The sequence below is a fragment of the Solea solea genome, chromosome 3 (assembly GCF_958295425.1).
Source record: "Solea solea chromosome 3, fSolSol10.1, whole genome shotgun sequence".
Lineage (NCBI taxonomy): Eukaryota > Metazoa > Chordata > Actinopteri > Pleuronectiformes > Soleidae > Solea > Solea solea.
This window is the reverse complement of record NC_081136.1, coordinates 22,222,995-22,242,586: the sequence shown is the minus strand read 5'-3', so window position 1 is coordinate 22,242,586 and position 19,592 is coordinate 22,222,995. Positions and strand designations below refer to the sequence as shown.

The window sequence follows — 19,592 nt, the reverse complement described above, 5'->3', positions numbered from 1 at the left end:
CGTCCTTGTCTGTTTTTAAATCCCTTCTTAAAACCCACCTTTTCTCTTTGGTCTTTGACACTCCATGAGACGTTTGGTTTTTATTTATTTTACATATTTTAATTTGAATAGAATTTATTGGGTTTTTTTGTATGGCTGCTATTTCTTATTGTGTTTTTATGATTCTAATTTATTTTAAGCTGTTTTATCTAATTTTGAACCTTTTACTTATTATGCCTTTTATTTATTCTGTACAGAACTTTGGTCCATTGTGGTTTGTTTAAAGTGCTTAACAAATAAAGTTGGATTGGATTGGATTTATGTATTTCCGATGTTGTTGATGGACAGTTGCACTACAGCCCTACAGCCCAGTACTAAAGAGTAAAGATGAGAACTCTTTGAAGTTGCCTCCTTGTCTTTCATTAGTTGCTTTAACCTCCAACATCTGCATGACGTGAAATTATGATTGCTAAACGCCAACTATCACTTACTGCCTTGGAGCACTTTTGTGTCCCCACCAATCTCAAAATCAAACCTACTCCCTTGGGGCCCCCTACCACCATCTCAGAGTAGCTGTGCTTGACTATTATTGCATTAATTATAGTTGCGTTATTTACACAAAAGTCTTGTTTTTTTTAACCACAGAAGACAGTAAAATCACACAAATGGTCTAGTATTAATTTGCACTTTTGTATTCAAAGTGAAGCACTGAGTAGGGTTATACCAGTGGCGTGCATAGACATTTCATTTACTTACAACATGCAACTTCACCAATAAACGTTGGTAAATTTTACACACTGTACCTTTAATGATGTTGTCATTTTGAGGTTTGTAGAAACACAAGCTTTATGGACCAACTGATGAATTCATTGTGAGAATATTCAACAGATTAATATAACTGCTAGTTGCAGCCCCGTTTTTAATGTAACTAACATAAACTGATAGACTTGAGGTTATTTTCCTTATTTAAATAAACTGAAACGACTGCAGACACGCTCTATGTATGTCTCACGATAGCATCTTTTATGTTGCGTCCTCAAAGCCGCGTTGAAATACTCGCATCACATCCGGCTTCCTGGCGAGCTGCCGTGCGGATGTGCCAGGCGCGTCCTCTGAATCTACGAGTCCGAGCTGCAGAAGGACCTTGGCTGCTTCTGCGTGCTGCCCAATGCAGGCCATGTGAAGAGCTGAGAAAGGAAAACACATGGATATATGTTAACTGTAATATGTTAACTGACGCAGCATTACAAATACCATTTAATGACCGATATTTATTTAGTCAAGGTCATTCACTTATTGTTGTAGCTGAAAGCAAAGCTTCAAATTTTTCAGGATTTTTATGGCTGAATAAAAAATTCAATGCTGTTCTGTAGTGCAGTTTCATGTCTTATTACGAAGATTTCCACTTTTCTATAATGAACAGAGAACAAATGATATTGGGAGAGAAATACAAACTCAATAAAATGACATGTGTTGTCATTAAAGGTACAGTAGGGCAGGATTTTAAGTGTTTGTGATCAACATTTTCTTTTAGCATAATGTAAATCAAGTTTTCTGAGAGATGCTTGCTTGCTGGCCTCATCTTTCTCTTTCAGGCTTAAGGAGGTGGGGTCATCATTGAGGTGATGAGCTACACCTGGATCACTTCACTGTGTAGCCCACACACACCATCTGTGTGGGACTTGGCATAGCTGTCTGTTGTTTTTTTCATGCATCCATAGACACACACATACATGCTTATACCAACTGAATACTGACACTGATGCATAATTTCTCATTTTTGTATATAAATGGGTTACTTTTTTTTACTTTTTTACTCATCTCTCCTATTTTTATTGACTTTGTCTTACTTTAAGCTTTGCCTACCTGTAACAAGCTAAAACTATGGTTTGCATGAAATCCTAACTGCTCCTGCTCCTGGTGTGTGTTACCACTATGTATTCCGTTTGTGTTAAATACAGAAGTAGAATTCACTATCACGGATTAGTGTATAAATAAGAAATTCTCTGGTATTGTTAAATACCAGAGAATTGTTAAAGTAGTTATTGTTAAATGTTGGCCACTTTTCCGTCGTTTTAAGGTACATTAGTGTGAAATTGGCAAGATTTACAAGATAGTTTAAAGTATTCTAGCCAAGCCAAACTTGCTTTCCACTATTGGCAGATCTATTTTTTTAATTGCATTTAAATCAATTTAATTTAGCTTATTTCTAGTCGGACTGTGTCTGTAGTTATCTCCCATTAGATGGATAGCTCTATTATGTTTTGTCAGGACATTCCTCACTGGTTTCTACACACACATAAATAAAATAATGTTGTTTTAATGACAGTTGTGTCATTTTTAATATAATTGTCACTGTCAAATCAATTAAAACCAGACACACCATTGTCGTAAAGCAAACTTGCTTAGGTTTTAATTTTCTATTACTCACAAGGTAATATGGTCCCAAGTGGGTTTGTCTGGGGTTTCCATGGCCATGGCCTGCATAATTTGCTCACTTCAGGCCCATGCACACTTAGGACCCAGGAAGTGGGCCACCATGGAAATCACAGACAAACCTGCTTGGGACCCATATTGTCAGCCAGAATATAACCCTCATGGGGCCCAGATGAACATGTAAACCACTTAATGTTGCTTACCACTTCTTCCCTTTTTGTCCCGAGCATGAAGATCAGCTCCTAACTCCAGCAGTGTTTTAATAGTGGACACATGGCCTTCCTGAAAAACACAGGTGGAAATTTCATACTGTCATTTACCAGATATTATACTAGGTTCGGGGACATGTCCATACTTTAGTTGCACTGCTGCCACTTCTTTCAACTATTTATACACAGCAGTTCAGATTCCTCCTACAGTCCAAAAATACGCCAAGAAGATAAATGGACACTCAAGATTGACTGCAGATGTGACTATGAGAGTGAACGGTTGTTCATCTCTGTATGTTGACCCTGTGATGGACTGGTGATGGACTGGTGACCTATGTCAGCTGGATTTGACTCCATCTGATAATGAGTGAGAGCTAAAGTGTATCTGTCCACCTAAGAATACAGAATACCCCTGCGCTTTAGATCCCCCAAAACATAGAAGTTTGAAAACTCCAGGGCTACATTTTAGTCTGGATTAGAGTGTTCGAACCCAATCGAAGTGGAGAGAATATTGACTGAACCTGACACGTGTCCAGTCTGACCTGAACATGTTAGGAAAGTACTTTTATTTACTGCACTTTTTACGAGATGCTCTGTTCAGATTATCTGTCCGATTCAGTATTATGGCCCAGAACAATAATTTCTCAGGCTGCACTGCGTGACGTTCACTCATTCTTACGAGAGGCTAGTGTTTGTTTCTGATGTCTACAGATTTTCACATTAGTTACATAACTTTATCAGCCGCACTTATGAGTATAATAAAATTTGAATAGCCTGTGTGTTGCTTTCAATGTGCGAAATGGTAAACTCTGCTTCTAAACAGAAACACTAAATCAATCAATTAACAGGTTTCTACGTATTATCATTTTTTTTACTTGTTAAACATCTATTTACACCGTATTTTCGATGAAACAATTAAAAATAATGCCATTTGACCCTTCATCACCCTGCTTTACCATATATTTCTCAAAAATGTCTATGTACCAGATATCCATGCTCCATGTCTGCATAGGCAAAAATTTGAAAGAAATCTATTGGATTATTATTATATTACAATTATTACACAGTTACCGGCATTTACCTCTTGATCGGTTCACAAAAAGTTTAAGAACTGAATTTTACTTCTCAAAAAACAGCAGTTTGGTGGGCTAAGGGTCCCTCCCTGAATTTTACTGCATGTCAAGAAAAAACAAATAAAAACACATTTTTAAATAAACTTCTCTGTGTTATCCGCAGCCTTGCGGATTGATAATCATTTTCCCGCCTGAGAAGTATCGTCCTGCTCCTCACGTGTTGCCATTCTACCTTTACATCACAGTGAAAGTGCCCATTTTCTGTTGGAAAGTAATGAATGACAGACAGATTGAGAACGTTTATTTTCTCTTCATTAGTGGATTCATTTTTCTGTCATGGATTTGCATTGACTTGATTATCAAAAATAAGGAACAAAGTGTTTTTCTGTATCTGTTAAATAGGGAACACGTGTGGTATCTTTCAAATACAGAACAACCAGAAGCAGAACAATGACTTCACTAACCAAAATCTGCAAAAACTATGACTGCCGCTTTAAATAAAACGTCATTGCAATTCAGCTGAAGAGACATAATTCTGTAAAAGAAATTCTGAAAAATCTGAACAAACATTGCCAAGTCCACTTACTCCAGAGAAACAGAGAGTAAAAGTTAGTAACCCTGGGTAAAAGCACCACTGTCTGAGAATCAATAATCCTACCTTTGCAGCGTAATGCAGGGCAGTGAGCTGGATGTCAGTCGCTCTCTGGTTCACATCTACACTGAGGTCCTGCACCAGGAAGCGCAGCGCCTCCACCTGGCCAGTGACGGCAACTTGGTGCACCAGCTGAGCCCCAAGTTTGTCAGCTGCTGTTGGAGACGCCTGCGAGGCACACACACACACATCCTGTTGTGAGAGTGCAGGAATATAAAGTTTTCCATGGAAAGAGTATAGATGTGACATGTTCTCTACCTGGTGGTTTTCTAAAAGCAGCCTGGCCACAGAGATGTGACCATTCCTGACGGCATCCATCAGAGGAGTGACTCCACAGCTGTCTGTGCTGTCTGGCCTGTAGCCACAGCTGGAAGAGGATGTGGTGATCAGTCACACAAAGCAGCTCCACTGGACACCAGTAGTTAGACGTTAAAGATAGTTCAAGTTTTTATGAAAAGTGGCAGTATGAGGCCCTTACACATACGGTCGTCAGTGTCCTACATACATAAATCATTATATGACCTCAGTGGTGAAGATGTTATTGTGTAAGCCTTTTGTTAAGAGGATAAAAATCGTTTTTGCTGTTTGTTGCTGTCAGCTATGTTGAATCCGAAAATGTGCCTGCCTATTTTTTGTGGGTACAAGATGCAGGGGGCACACATACAGCAGTCATCGCTGACCATGTGTCAGAATATCATACAGTTAAAAATAGAAAAGTGGAACACACACATCCAGTAAAAACATTTAGAGGGGTCAAATCAATAATCTTTTTAAAAAGAAAACCTGGTCTATCCATTTAAAGCCTTAGCTTTGCCTTTATCAGTACAGGTAACTGTAGAAATGCAGCATCTGGATCACAGTTATATGATTACACTTTGTATAACTCCATTTCCATATTACTTTAGGCTTAGGCTTCAACCAGGGACATACAGTATATACAGTATAAACAAGTTGGAATTCTAAATATCTAAACTATGCACAAATTTAAGTGTGTATACATTTGTTTTGGGTCAGTCGCTCCCGTCCAACCTTGAACCTTACCTCTCCAGCAAGATCCTTACGACCTCCTCACAACCATGCATCGCTGGAATATCAACAGAACAAGAGCAGGAGTTAGTGCCTGACACGTTTAGTACCATAATCAAAGTGAACAATTCACAGCCAGAGATCTCTTTATAATCATGCATGTGAACTGTCCCTGGGAAAGCCTCACCTGCAGTGTGCAGTGGTGTCCTGCGCGTCTTGCTCTCAGTGCTCCAGACATCCGGAGCAAAAAGAAGGAGGTGCGTCACGACCAGAGGATCCCCCTCCCTGCATGCGATGTGGAACGAGTTCCAACCGTCCTTGTTTCTGAGCGCAGGGTCGGCTCCGTGACACAGCAGCTCCTGGATCACATCAAGGTTCCTCCGAGTGCAGGCCATCATCAGAGGAGTCCTGGGAGTTAAATGGACACACACTTGTCTCCAGGCTGCAACAATGAATGAATAACTAATTGGCATTTAATTTATGAGAATTGTAATAACTAACTAAACTGTGTTTGTATTTAAAAAAAATCGAAATGTTCCACTATTTCAAACTAACAGCTAACCGATCAATCAAGAAAATAACCAAGAGAATAATTGATAATGACAATAATCATCTATCCAAATAAAATCCCTGGAAGTTGGAAGTTACAGTGCCATACAATGTTTTGTTGTTGTTGTTTTTTTAAATACATTTGTTTAATAGTGATGCAAATATTTCAAGCATATTTGCATGATTTATGCTTTAAATATAATGCAATCAACAGCTTTTCCTTTTCAACAAAAATAAATAATAATGTGCAGTTCACACAGAGTAAAGAGGGTGAAATGGCTACCATTACATTTTGGTGGAAAATAAATAAACAACCTATGTACATAAAGTAGATACAACAGTGATTATTCCTATCTTTATCATAATAATTATGATAATAAAAATACCATATATTCAGTGCTAGATCCTTAAAATGATCCGTACAGCTTCCCAGGGCATGACTGACTTTAAACCATTTTCTCTCCAGAGGCTTCTGGGACAATACTTAAATGGAGATTATTGGTTCCTAAATGTTAAAACAGGCACTACCATGATTCAGAAGTACCGCCTGTTCCGTTTTTAATGTTTAGATGTCTTTTCTTTTTTAAATTTTATCCCTGTGAAGCACTTTGGGAAATGTTTAAGTATTTCAAAAAAAGGAAAAAAAAAAAAAAGTATCACTAAATAAATGTATTACTGATTTATCAATAATAATAACAAACGATAAAACAAAACCTACAAATTTGGATTATAGCGATTAGATTTTATTACTTGTTATTTTTTTACTGTTAATTTTTGTCACTGTTTCATAAAACAAGTGTTCCATGACCGTTCCAAAATAATAACTCTCCCCTTAAAAATGCTCCTAGCCATATTCGAACACGCCACCGCAGGGTTTCAGCACTAATCTACCAATTTAAACAGTACCAACACTAACAATAATATAATGTATTGTAATGTAAAAAACAAAACTGTGCTGTAAAAACGTGCAATGATATGAGGGCAACTTTTTTATATCTCGTGTTCCGACGTTAACTTTATTTCTTTATTTCTGTTCAATTATGCATTTATTCTGTTCTAGGATATTGATTCTTTGTAAATTTGAGTGGTCAAGTCGGGTTTTGGGGGTGGAGTGGCTCAGTGGTTAAGACCGGTACCCTGTGTGCGAAAAGACATCATGGTCGCAATGGTCGCAAATTCGACTCCATCCCTGGCTGATTGTACTCAATTCCATTGTAAGTCGCTTTGGATAAAAGCGTCTGCTAAATGAAATGTAATGTAATGTAATGTTTTCCCCCACGACTGAAAAAGAAACACATAAGAAAAATTTCTCCTTCGAGCCGGATTCGAACCAGCGACCTAAGGATATCAGCATTAACCGCTACAGTCCTCCGCTCTACCAACTGAGCTATCGAAGGTGAACTGCTGCCAACAGACAGGGGACACTGTCTTATAGGACACATACTATGTGTCATACGATAAGCTCACCAATCAGCTTTCTTCAGAGTGTCTACTTTAGCTCCTTCCTGGAGTAGATAGCTAACACATGCTAGGTGACCCATGGACGCAGCTTCGTGCAGCGGTCTCTTGTAGTCGTTGTTGCACACCTCCACGTCCGTGCCTACACGCTGCACCAGATACTCTACCATATCCAAGTGTCCGTTTCTGGCAGCGTAGTGCAACAAGGTGTCTCCAGAGCGGCCGAAGTGTTGACTCTTCACAGTCTGAGGAGTCGTCGAGCCGCCACCTACTGTCATGAGTTCTTCCAGAGAGCTCAAGTGGCCGTCCTGAACGAGCTTCACCAACACTCTCTTCGTGTTAGCGTCCATGATGGCCGGGCGGAGGTTAACAGGCTACAACTGGCTTCACCTACAGCACAGAGTGAACCCTCATAGTTTGTTCATTAGATGGTTAGTTAGTTCGACAAAGTGGTTCCTGAGCTGCTAAGAAGTGTTTTCATTGTAATTTCACATCCGAGCAGCAGGGGAAAAAAACTAGTAGACCACCCATAACCTTACACTGCGATGCTACTCTGTCATCAATGAGTGCAAAACGCAAAAACATTATTGTTATTATTATTATTATTATTGTTGTTGTTATTATTATTGATATTATCATTATTATTACAATAATAATAACAATAATAATCGTCATTATATTATCATATTGTCATCCAAAATACTCAATTAATGTTTGTTTACAGTATGTATAAGTGTGTTCGTCTATTATTAAAACTTAAAATTGTCTCTGTGTGATACTACGTGTACGCCTCTAAAATGTGTTATGTAAAACAAATGAAAACTGTCAAATACAAAACATTTTCAAGCACCACATTAACACCTCGTCAATATATCGTAACGTAGAAAAAAATGTTGCTTTCATTGCCCGCATCATCGCTTCTTTATATCGCTAGGTGTAGTCAAACATTACAAGTTGAGAAATTAAAAGATGGCTACTACGTAGTCGTTGCTGAACGTCATGTTTGTTGCAGTTGCTTAAAGGTTGAATGCATAAATCAGTAACTACAATACAAATATTTTTTTGGTTTATTGAACACAAAAAAAACATTTCTAAACGAAGTAAAACATTACTCCGGGCAAATAATACTCACAATTTACAAACTAAAAGTAAATGTGAAGGGATAGTCTTTCATTGTCCTTTTCGAAAGAGAGACACATCCTGGGCATTATGGGAAATGTAGTTTTTCTGATGGCATAGCATAGAGTTGATCCGATTTTTTTCACATAACCCAGCTAACCTAGTTATAGCAAAACATAAAAGTATAATTTTCAGGGATGATAATGGTGATTATCACAGATTTTTATTCTCACTCTGTGTATAAAATGACAAACCTGAGCAGCTATGATTGGTTAAGAGCTGACCGTGTTCCTGGCTGCATCTACATAACTGGAGCAGCTGGGTTACTAGGGTTAGTTTTCAGCACTGGTGGTCTTGATGAGTCACATCTGGAGGGAGGATAAAGGCAGAGGGATGTGGGGGAAGGAAAAGTGGAACCGTTGGCCAGAGTCAGTCTCAGTCAGTCAGTCCTCAGAGATTTTTCACCATGGACCATGAACATAAGAAGTGACACTGACCACAATCATCTGCCTCTTTATCCTGGTGAGTAACATATTTAATGTGTTACATGTCATACATCAAATGAAATGATTGAAAATGACATACCTTCTTATCTCTTCCTCCTAAAATGCATGTTTTCCATCACTGTATATAGTTTCCCATGTGTGTGTATACTGTATGTATTGTATGCTGTGTATTTGTGCAACTGTTGTGCATTTAAACAGCAGAACATTTTGTCCTGTTTGAGTATTTAACCTTTTACTATATATAAAAAAACTAGTGCAAAACACTACAAATGCATGATTTACAAGGCTGCAAGGCATCATCATTATTGTTCAGGGGATAAGTGTAAAGTTCTTTATGAAGCTAAACTAAATAAATGTTTTCTTCTCTGACTTTTGTCCTTTAAGATAATACTCAGAAAAGCTCAATTCTGATTTTTGTTTTGTGAGATAATGGGACATACACTTATTTCCTGGAAATGTACAAAATATGCAAAATACCATAGCCTTGACATGGAGATTTTCTTTTTTTGTTAATTGTATAGAATGCCAAGCCCCAACATTAAGTTAGCATTTAGCATTTTCTTAATTCCTAAGTCTGGCTGTGATTGTATTAATGATTAAAAGCCATATTAAATGCAAGATACAAATACATCCACTTTCATTTCTCTTGACTCATACATCAGTTGTTCAAACATGGGCCAGACACAGTGTGTAAGGCAGCATGTTCATCCCTCTGGAAGAATCGTATCTGAAGCTAATCACTTCCAGATGGCGCAGGCTGCTCCAAACAGGCACAAACAGAGTAACCAGTCGAAGTTTGGTTTGAATCTGCAGGAAACAGGGAATAAGAGGGTGTTTGTGTCACACATGATCACTAAACTTTAACCACTTAACAGTGAATGCACAAACATTGAGGTTAATGAAACCAACAGTCAAATCAGCGTTGGCCGCAATGAGGTGACAGAGGCGGAGGCGAAATCAGACAAAGTTGTTTACATTTTGATGTTGTTCTGTCATTTAATTGTGCAAGCACAAATCTCTTTCTGCAGTGCAGTGACGCAAAACTTTAAAAAAGTTGGAAGGGAACTAGATTCTTTATTTAAGCCCTGGCATCAGGGGGGAAGGAAGGGGTGGTGGAAGGGCCTCTGATAAAATGCAGCCACATGTGTCGTCCAGTGTCTCTTTTAGTTTTGGGCTTCAGAGTGGGTTGGACACACTGGCAGTTTTTCACAATTGGCATCGACCAGTTACAGATTTCATGGTATTTTTATATTTAAAATATAAAAGGAATCACAAAGGTCACGTAACAAACTTGCCTCTATGTGCGTGTGTGCGTGTGTACTTTGCACTTTGATATTTTGACCTTGAGAGGACATTTTGTCTGGGCTTTTCAGGGTTAAGACTTGGCTTTAAGGTGAGTGTTAGGATTGGGTTCAGGATAGGGTTAGGCCCTTAGTTGTGATGGTTAAGGTTAGGGGTTACCCACATTACAGTATAATAGTGTCTTCTCTTGTTTGTCAGTCATCCCATCTGTTTACCATCTCTGTGTGTGTGTGCGCAGATGCTGCTGGGAAATAAACACGAAACATGGCTCTCCTGAGGAAAAGTAAGTGAAAGCAACATTATGGAATTTGACTGTTTTATGGTCTTGTCTGACATCACTTTACAAGACATTTTTATGTTCATGTTCACACTGTTAGGAACACCACACACAGATGTGGTTTAACGCATTACGATTTAAGTAGTGATGGGCAAATTATGCTTTTGTGAAGCACTTGAGCCATTTGTTTCGAAAAATGGGTGAAGTGCAAGGCAGTCGTCAAATTAGGTAGGCTAGTTGGTGAACAGGAGGCTTTTAATTACACACACACAAATGCACGCACATACCTCAATAATGTTCTGAACCATCTTTGTGCTGGGAGTGCTGGGAAGATATGGCATAGGTGAGGGAGTGTGATGAGGTGTGATGAGGTAACCAGATGACAAGCTGTAAAGAGTTAAATTTCACCCACTTCCATCCAGGGCGTGAACAGCAGCAAAATACATGATGCAGGAGTTTACTTTCAAAATGAAACTGTGAAAACTGTGTGATAATAGAGATAGAATAGATCAACTGTTTTCATCATAAACATGGGGATAATGTAACTGGTAAAATATAAGTGTGAGGGAAAGTCATAACCCTTGGTCAGTCTTTTGCATTATTACATTTTATTGAAAGTCCAGTTGTTAGGAGAACTTGTTTCAAAGTTGGCTCCAAGAGAAAGCTATGTTCACTCCTTGCCTATATATATATATATATATATATATATATATATATATGTATATATCTATACATATATATGTATATATCTATACATATATATGTATATATCTATATCTATATCTATCTATATATGTATATATATATATATATATATATATATATATATATATACGCCAGCTGACGCCACAGACACCACAGTTATGACCTGCACCTCTCCCTGTGTTTCAGTCAACCGTGTCCTGCTGGTGCTGCTGGTCTTCATGTTGTTTCTGCTTGTGCACAATGCACTGTTCAGAGCCTCCTCACAGCCCAAACTCTCAGGTACATTTTCTTCCTTCCTTCCTTCCTTACATCATTTTACATTTTTTAACACATTTAGTAGGCTTTTTTTTTTTAAATCCCTATTTTTCAGCAATAGGTCTCTGAATTTACCTTTTAAAAGACATTTTATGCTTTTATCAATTTGACCTTGGTTTTTATACTGATTCTTATTTTATTGCTTTTACTTGATAAGATAGAAATGCTGAGTCAGCGATTCCCAGCTCGTTTTCCTTTTAAAAAAATAAAATAAAATTTGATTTCCTTATTGCTTTAATTTTCTTTGCCTTTTATTACCTATGTCCTGTTAAGCATTTTGTTCATGTCTTTTGAAAGTTGCTATTCAAATATAGTTGTTGTTATTTATGACCGTAATAAAGGCACTATCAATATCTCCGTAATGATGTAATATAATTTACACTATCATGCAGTTGACCTGTAACCCGCCGCTCCCCGATTCTTCTCAGATCACCGGAAGACGAGTGGAAGTGCAGCTCGAGGCCCTGCAGTGAGCGAGCCAGAGGCAGGCGATGTCATCCCGGTCATCATCTGTGCCTCAGAGGAGCGTATGGGTGGAACCATGGCAACAATCAACAGCATCTACAGCAACACGGATGCCAGTGTTTTCTTCTATATTGTCACTTTCCGCGATGCTGTGAGACTGGTAAGGTCAGTCATTTCTGATTCTTCACAGGGGCACATAAATAGGCCTTCACATTTTTCGATACACAAACTGGCTTTTATCAACATGAATTTAAGGCTGGGCAATAATATCTGTGACATGAGACAAGATATCATCCGGATATCGTCATATTTTGATAAGGTATCTGTGATGAATTTTCTTGTTTTAAAGGCTCTTGCATTGATAACCATCAATTATTTGTGAAATACACTAAATATTGTGAATGAAATATCATAAACATCGATAAGAAATACATGGAATTGACAAAAATGTATTTAAAAAAACTCACTTTATAACACTTCTTTAGTTAATAGTTATTTGTGTTATAGTGGAATTTGACAACATTGACGTCTCAAAAGAAAACATTTCATGAGTTCAGAGAAACAACCTGTTTGCAGCTTTATAAGCCCATATATCAGGATATAAACATATTCAGATATTATTTATAAGCCATATCCTACGGTGGCTGACAGGGGCAAACACACTGCAACGACCCAAAACACATGCAGGAGGAGAAACGAGCTACATATTCAGAAGCGAAAACACACACAAACCCCAAAACACGCAGGACAGAAAATGCCAGCAAGTCGAAATGCTGATCATAAATACTCCGGGGTTATAGGAGGATAACCTCTTAATAAAGGTCTTTTAATAAAGTAATTAATTAATTAATTAAGTAGTCCCCGAGCATCGTAACTATGAAACTCATCGCAACTATATTCATCCAAATGTGGACAGAACCCGACATCCCACTGTTATTCTTCACCCTGGTCACCTTTATGTCTTTTTTCATCTCATCTCGGCTGCAGGCAGTACATTGAGGAGACAGAACTGAGAGGCATCAGGTATAAGATACTGGAATTTAACCCCATGGTTCTTCGCGGAAAAGTGAAGCCAGATTCTTCTCGCCCTGATCTGCTGCATCCAGTGAGTGTGTGGGTTTCTGTTGTTCATGCAGCAGAGCCAATATTACGCGGCAATAGAATAAATGTGCTTTCTTACTTTGCAGCTCAACTTTGTGCGCTTTTACTTAGCGTTGCTTGACATCAACCATGAGAAGGTGATATACCTAGACGATGACGTCATTGTGCAGGGTATGTATGTGTGATTATTGGCTGAAGGGAATCCAATAATAATATTAGTTTATTTAGTTTTTACTCCAAAATGGAATGTGCAAAGTGTTTCACCAGAGAAACCTTAAAAATATAGAAGTAAACAGTTAGACACTCTTCAGAAAATAAAGTAAAAACAAAATTTGATCTTATCACCATTGTTGGAGCTGCCCGAAAATGACCTAGTTCCTTCCAGACTTCTCATATTCATACGATTTTTTATTTATTTTTCATTTGCATGTGTTCCAGGAGACGTTCAAGATCTGTTTAACATCCAACTGAAGCCTGGACATGCTGCTGCTTTCGCCACAGACTGTGACCTGCCCTCCACACATGAGATGGTGCGCAGCATCGGCATGCAGGTGAATATAATAGGTCAAACGACCTGTGACAACATGGCAGATCGCAATGAGCTCATGTGAGCTTTTACTTCTGTTCCTGTCCTGGAATTCAGGGACCATTTTGGGCTTGTTTAGACTGCAGCCAAATTCGGATTTTTAAGCATATCCAGATTGTATCTAGCTTAATTTTCTTGGCAGTCTGGACCGCTAAAAAACACATGAGATCCGCTGATCCAGACCACATACAGAGATGGTTTCGAATGTGATTCTGATCAGATTCTTCTGATCAGATCTTGTCGCTCAGACAGGATTTCAAATGACGCTTTACAGCTATACAGTTCCAGCGAGGCTCACCATCCGCTCGGCACGGCTCCACTCTACACAGTTTGGTTACTATAGTTACTATAGTACCTCCTCAACGTGGACGGAGTCATCATATCACAGCTGCATGAAACTCCTGTGACTGAATCATTAGACTCAGTTAATTAAAAAGATTTGTTCACAGAATCATTCAGTACTTCCTGCGTGACCGGAGCACAGACAGGTGTCCTCTGCGTCACTCGCAGTGTGACTCAAATGACAACAGCAACGATGGCGTAGATCTGGAGAGATGCTTCCTTGCAATCAGAAGAAAGTTTGATCTGATCTCTTGCTATATCTAATGTGAAGAGTTGGTCAAGAAGATCAGATTCTGATTGAATATGTTTACCACTGCATGTTCTTTGTCTGCTTCATCACCTTCGCTCTTGTCTCCTGTATCGGTTCACAAGGAAAAAACAAGTCTTTTTTGGTCCCCAATGGGAACAAACTTTTCAGGTTTTGGGCTTTTTTTTCCAAGTTAACACGTTATCACAATTTGGTTCAGGAACTGTGCCGAAGCCGTGTTTGTGGGAAAGGGCTATGTCATAATAATAGGATTTCACTGACAGCAGCTTTAAGACCTGCTTTCAGGGACTCGAACTAAAATACATCATCTCCTCTGAACTCACCCTCCAGACCACATACATGGGCTTCCTGGACTACAGGAAACAGGAAGTTAAAGACCTGGGCATTAACCCCAGAGACTGCTCCTTCAACCCTGGAGTGTTTGTGGCAGATATCAGCGAGTGGAAGAAACAAAAGATCACCAAACAGCTGGAGAGATGGATGGAGGAGAATTTCAGGTACGATCAGGTGTGAGGAGTTACTCCTAGAACTCCTACAGACAAACAGAACAACGAATTTGAATATTCCCCCATCTAGCTTATTTTGTAGTTCTATTTGACTTTTACAACGTTGTCGTTTAAGTGACTGGAAATTTCATTTGTTTTATTCCTCATTTCCCTTAATTTTTCACAAAATCATTTCATTTGTCAGCATATTTTAAGCACATTCCAAGAGTTTTTTTTTCCTATAGGGTTTAACAGTAGCTTGCATCCATGATCTTTTGGTATTATTTCAAGAGCAGGCTGTACACTGAGAGGTGTAATGCTGCAGTTCCAGCTTCCAGTTTATTCTGTAGTTTTCAGGGGGGATAATAGCAAAAAAAATGACTATTTTGCTTTACAAAGAAGCTACACTGCAGTACACTGAACTCCTGACCCTTGGATTGTTTAAGTGCAGTGTTTGGTCACTAGGTGTTGCTCACCACCCACAACCCTCAAACCCTCATGTAGAGGATAAAGTGGTAGAAGATGGACAAATGAATGAATCACTATTTAGGAAAATGTAAAGGACATTCCAAAAGCATAGATGTCTGTTAAACAAGACTTTTTTTAATAAAGGGGGGCCCCCCCTCTCTCCCTCTCTCTCATCAGACAGAACATATACAGCAGTGCCATGGCAGGAGGTGTGGCGACCCCACCCATGCTGATCGTTTTTCATGGCAAATATACAACACTGGATCCACTATGGCACGTCAGACACCTCGGTAAATTCACCTCACCTCACCACAGCATTTTGTCCAGACTTAGGAATAGTTACAGGCTGTTACCAGAACACCTGTGGGTTCTCAGGAATAAATAGGTTAAATTAAATTAAATTAAATTAAATTAAATTAAATTAAATTAGATTAAATTAAATTAAATTAAATTAAATTAAATTAAATTAAATTAAATTAAATTAAATTAAATTAAAGTTTCTTTTTAAATTAATATGGTTCAAGACCATTAAACCAATCAAATTATTTGATTCTAAATCACAAAAGAAGCCTCAACAAAAACAAAGTAACAGGTGAAATGAAATATAAATGGTTATGTATAATTAGATAAACATGCATCATGTCCTATGCGTCATTGAAATCAATCACAGCACAAAAAACAGAGATGCATAGTTTTCAGTCTTTTTTCGACAAAGGGCAGCAAACTACTATGAAGAAGAAATCCATACTTCTCTACGTGTCATGCAGATGTGAAGGATATTCTTCTTTCTTAAGGGGTGATGGATTGGTCAGATGCTTTAAGCCAAATGATGCTTTCAACCTAAATGAGTTGAAAACAATTTGCTTTGTTGTCAACATTTACTGACAATAAGCACATTTCCCTTTATGTATTACTTATTGCCAAGAGGGACAGGGGCATAAAATCGGCCTCAATCACATGTCACCTCCTGTTATCTTGTTATGCTATTATGATATCTGACTCCAGATGTGAAGGAAATGCAGAATTCTTTCATTTGTTCAATCCTGCGTGGCTTAGATTTGGTTACATTTCCAAATCAATATGATAATAATTGTGACAAGAAAAATTAAAATTTTAGAAAGCACTGCTATTGTGTGTACATTTTACTGTTACAAAGGGCTAAAGGGACCATTAGCTCCGGAAATCTTTGCATCATCAAATTTGGCCCTCATTAAAACAAAGTATATACAGTTACAAAAAACATGATAAAACATGAAAATAACAATTTGTACTGAACTGAATGTACTGTTTGAGACTGGACAAGTGACAGAACAGATAGAACTGAATGAAATAAAGTCAGAATCAGCAGTGAATGTCACAGCTGATTGCTGATGTGTTCATTTACTGTTGATGTGCTGAACGTGAACAAAGAACTCAGGTTAGTAAAATGTAGACCAGGGTTATCAATCAATCACTCAGTTATTGTATAGCAAGTTAGTACCCTTCAAAGACATTAACAAACATACACAAATTGTACATCATAATAAAAATGCATTGAAGAAGTGGGAGGATAAAAAATAAATAAATATTAAACATACAAATAAGAACTAACTGCAATCATGATGATAAACCAGTTATACATAAAAACTGTCCTAAAACCTAAAATCAATGTATTTTTTTGTACAAATGTATTTTAATAGCAAACAACGTAACAAAAAGAAAATAATAAAATCAAAGAGAAAATTAAATAAAATGTAGGGAATGTTTTTATTATTATTGTTCATATATATGTAAGTATTTATATATTTGAACCAATATTATTTTGCCATTTCATTTCATGAACGTATGAATGAATGGACAATAATATTTATTAAGGCCAGAGTGAGTGGTTTCACTTCCTGGTGCTCTCAGGTCCTCAGGTAAACAGTTTCAGTGTCTCTAAGCTTAAGAACTAATTGCTGCTTAATTAAAAGAAAAAATGGTTCTGCATCTCCCAATTTAATTGTAATGGGAAACTAAAGAATACACTGTCTTGGCCTGTGTAAAACCTGTATGTACTGCTGCGTTTCTTGGGCAGGACACTCTTGTTAATGAGCTTTTTTTTACCTTAATTAATTTTATTCATGGTTAAATAAAGGTTAAATCAAACAGTATATTACAATAAATAACACATTTACAATAGAGAAACAGCTAATTTACAATCATTTTACTAGCATTTACCAATGGCAAGTTGTGACATGAGAATGATTATTACTGGTCCATGTGGACATAGATAAAGCTATAATATAGCGGCAGGACTCCTGGGTTAATTTCAAAGAGCCTTCTTGTTTGTCCAGGCTGGAGTCCAGATGCCCGCTATCCCGAGAGTGTCCTGCAGGAGGCACACCTGCTGCACTGGAATGGCCCATTCAAACCTTGGAACTATCCTGCTGTTCACTTGGATCTGTGGGAGCGGTGGTTCATCCCAGACCCCTCCGGCAGCTTCTCTTTGGTACGACCCGATGGAGACAGCTGACATCTGTGGAACACACCATTTCTGAGCCAAGGGGGTGGGGTCGGCATGAAACATGTGATGTTGAGGACTAATAGGAGGGATGATGGGAAACACACAGTAAATGTCACTCCGAGGAATGTTCTTGAAAATGAAACATTTGTTGAACATTGTATGAGAGTGCCGAGTTCAGACTACACAATCTTTTTGGTCACTGTGTCAGATTAGGTGATTGCACTGCCTTAAATTCATGCCATGACTTGACCGACAAACGTCAGACTACACAGTGGTACTTGACGTGAACAATCACGATGTGGTGACATTGGAAGTAAAACATGAAACTCAAAGCGGAGCTATGCAGGATTTTTAACCAGATTTAACAGCTTTGGAACCATTGTGATGGTTAAATGTCTTGTTGTGGGGAGATTGGGGGCTGTCTCCACTACCCCACTGTCTGTTAGTGGAAAACCAGCCTTACTAGATCAGGGAGCTCAGTAGAGTCAAAGGCGAAAAAGCGACCAGACTTGCAAAGTTCCACTTTAAAGAAGACAAACAATGGCGTGTTTGTCTGATGATGACATCATAAGAACAGGGATGTGCTCTCTTAGCGCCACCAACTTCATCACTTCTCTGCTCCCTCATCATTTTGGTGTTTTTGCACACGTAGAGCAGGTAGATTTTTTTTCTTTATATATGATACATAATTCCAATCCATAGGATTAAATCAGTTTAAATCTGTGGTCTTTGCTGTTTGCTTTGTTGCCCTGTCCCCAAAGCTCTCCCTGTAAAGCAAAAACCCTCAGAGAAACCAAACAAGACAACAATTCCCATGGTCCTATGCTGCTTTCCACAACATGTGGTGATGGTGAGTTACTTTTGGTGGATATACATTTTCGGGGATCAATTCATGAAAAACTACAGTAGCCAGTTAGTTATTCAATCAAAGGTATGGATAACCCATCACTCGTCCATACCTTTGTTTTTGCCTTTAGACAATGGATTTGTTGAATACAGAAAATATCAGTGCAATGAAGAAATATCTTCTTTTCTTCTATGTTCTATGATGTATTATTTCCCGTCCCTCAACACCAGACCTGCTAATTGTATAATCAAGACAACAATTCCCATGGTCCCATGCTGCTTTCCAACATCATCAAACTAGTTTTTTGTTATAATGCTGACTGAGAGAAATCAGGCAGAAATTACATATAAAACCCTGCATCTGCTGGGTCAATTGTGCCTCGCCTCGGCATAAGCAATTCTTTGTTTTGATGACAGTTATCTGTCGAGTTAGTTATTAGAAGATGAATAGGTCTGAGGTAAAAGTACTTACAAGATATTTGTCTTTGGAAAATAGAAAATGTGTTTGCTTGGTAACTTGAAATAAATCCTTGGAATTCTTTTTTTGTCACACTTTCTAATCTTCAATGATGCATTTATTTTCCAAACATGGGGTTGCAATTTTGAACACTGGTCATAGCTTCTCTTCATTGGCTCCCTGTCCAAGTGAGATTTTGAGGTGCTTCTGTTGATTTATAAAATTGTAAATGGACTTGCCCCCTCCTATCTGACCTCATAAATTACATTCCATCTCTCAGCCTACAGAACACTGGGCTCCTGTTGTTCCCAAAGTTAATAAAAGGTCAGCAGGTCAATGGGCTTTTTTCTATTGTGCCCTCTTCCTGTGGCGTAACCTCCCTGCTGATATCAGACAACGTGATTCTCTCATGGTTTTAAATCTCACTTTTTTAGCTTAGTACTTAATTGATAGCATATTTGCCGACTCACTCATGTCGGATTT

General features: G+C 38.2%; 2 protein-coding genes and 1 non-coding gene across 3 annotated transcripts; 1 reads left to right on the top strand and 2 right to left on the bottom strand.

The window, feature by feature from the left end:
- Nucleotides 1-763: 763 nt before the first annotated feature.
- On the bottom strand, nt 764-7,925 carry ankrd16 (ankyrin repeat domain 16). Its single transcript, XM_058624752.1, has 7 exons — nt 7,392-7,925; nt 5,563-5,783; nt 5,391-5,433; nt 4,608-4,716; nt 4,356-4,517; nt 2,619-2,697; nt 764-1,166 (listed from the first exon to the last, which is right to left on the bottom strand). Exons 1-7 carry the CDS (start codon nt 7,730-7,732, stop codon nt 1,003-1,005), a joined length of 1,119 nt encoding a protein of 372 aa, XP_058480735.1. The 5' UTR covers nt 7,733-7,925; the 3' UTR covers nt 764-1,002.
- trnay-gua (transfer RNA tyrosine (anticodon GUA)) lies at nt 7,235-7,321 on the bottom strand. The gene is given in 2 exon segments: nt 7,235-7,270; nt 7,285-7,321. It is a non-coding gene; the product is annotated as a tRNA-Tyr (tRNA).
- A 245-nt stretch (nt 7,926-8,170) lies between the features above and the next one.
- glt8d2 (glycosyltransferase 8 domain containing 2) lies at nt 8,171-19,207 on the top strand. The gene is made up of 10 exons (XM_058623627.1): nt 8,171-9,023; nt 10,548-10,592; nt 11,478-11,570; nt 12,035-12,236; nt 13,059-13,176; nt 13,259-13,343; nt 13,611-13,723; nt 14,699-14,865; nt 15,499-15,611; nt 17,637-19,207. Exons 2-10 carry the CDS (start codon nt 10,574-10,576, stop codon nt 17,813-17,815), a joined length of 1,089 nt encoding a protein of 362 aa, XP_058479610.1. The 5' UTR covers nt 8,171-9,023; nt 10,548-10,573; the 3' UTR covers nt 17,816-19,207.
- The last annotated feature ends 385 nt before the right edge of the window (nt 19,208-19,592 follow it).

Excerpts from the sequence above, each read along its gene's own strand:
- ankrd16 (XM_058624752.1), bottom strand. The coding sequence starts at position 7,732 with ATGGACGCTAACACGAAGAGAGTGTTGGTGAAGCTCGTTCAGGACGGC. Across the intron at positions 5,784-7,391 it reads ACTCTGAAGAAAGCTGATTG|GACTCCTCTGATGATGGCCT; the intron begins GTGAGCTTATCG and ends TTTAACTCCCAG. Across the intron at positions 4,518-4,607 it reads TGCTTTTAGAAAACCACCAG|GCGTCTCCAACAGCAGCTGA; the intron begins GTAGAGAACATG and ends TGTGCCTCGCAG.
- glt8d2 (XM_058623627.1), top strand. Across the intron at positions 11,571-12,034 it reads CTCACAGCCCAAACTCTCAG|ATCACCGGAAGACGAGTGGA; the intron begins GTACATTTTCTT and ends GATTCTTCTCAG. Across the intron at positions 13,344-13,610 it reads CGATGACGTCATTGTGCAGG|GAGACGTTCAAGATCTGTTT; the intron begins GTATGTATGTGT and ends CATGTGTTCCAG.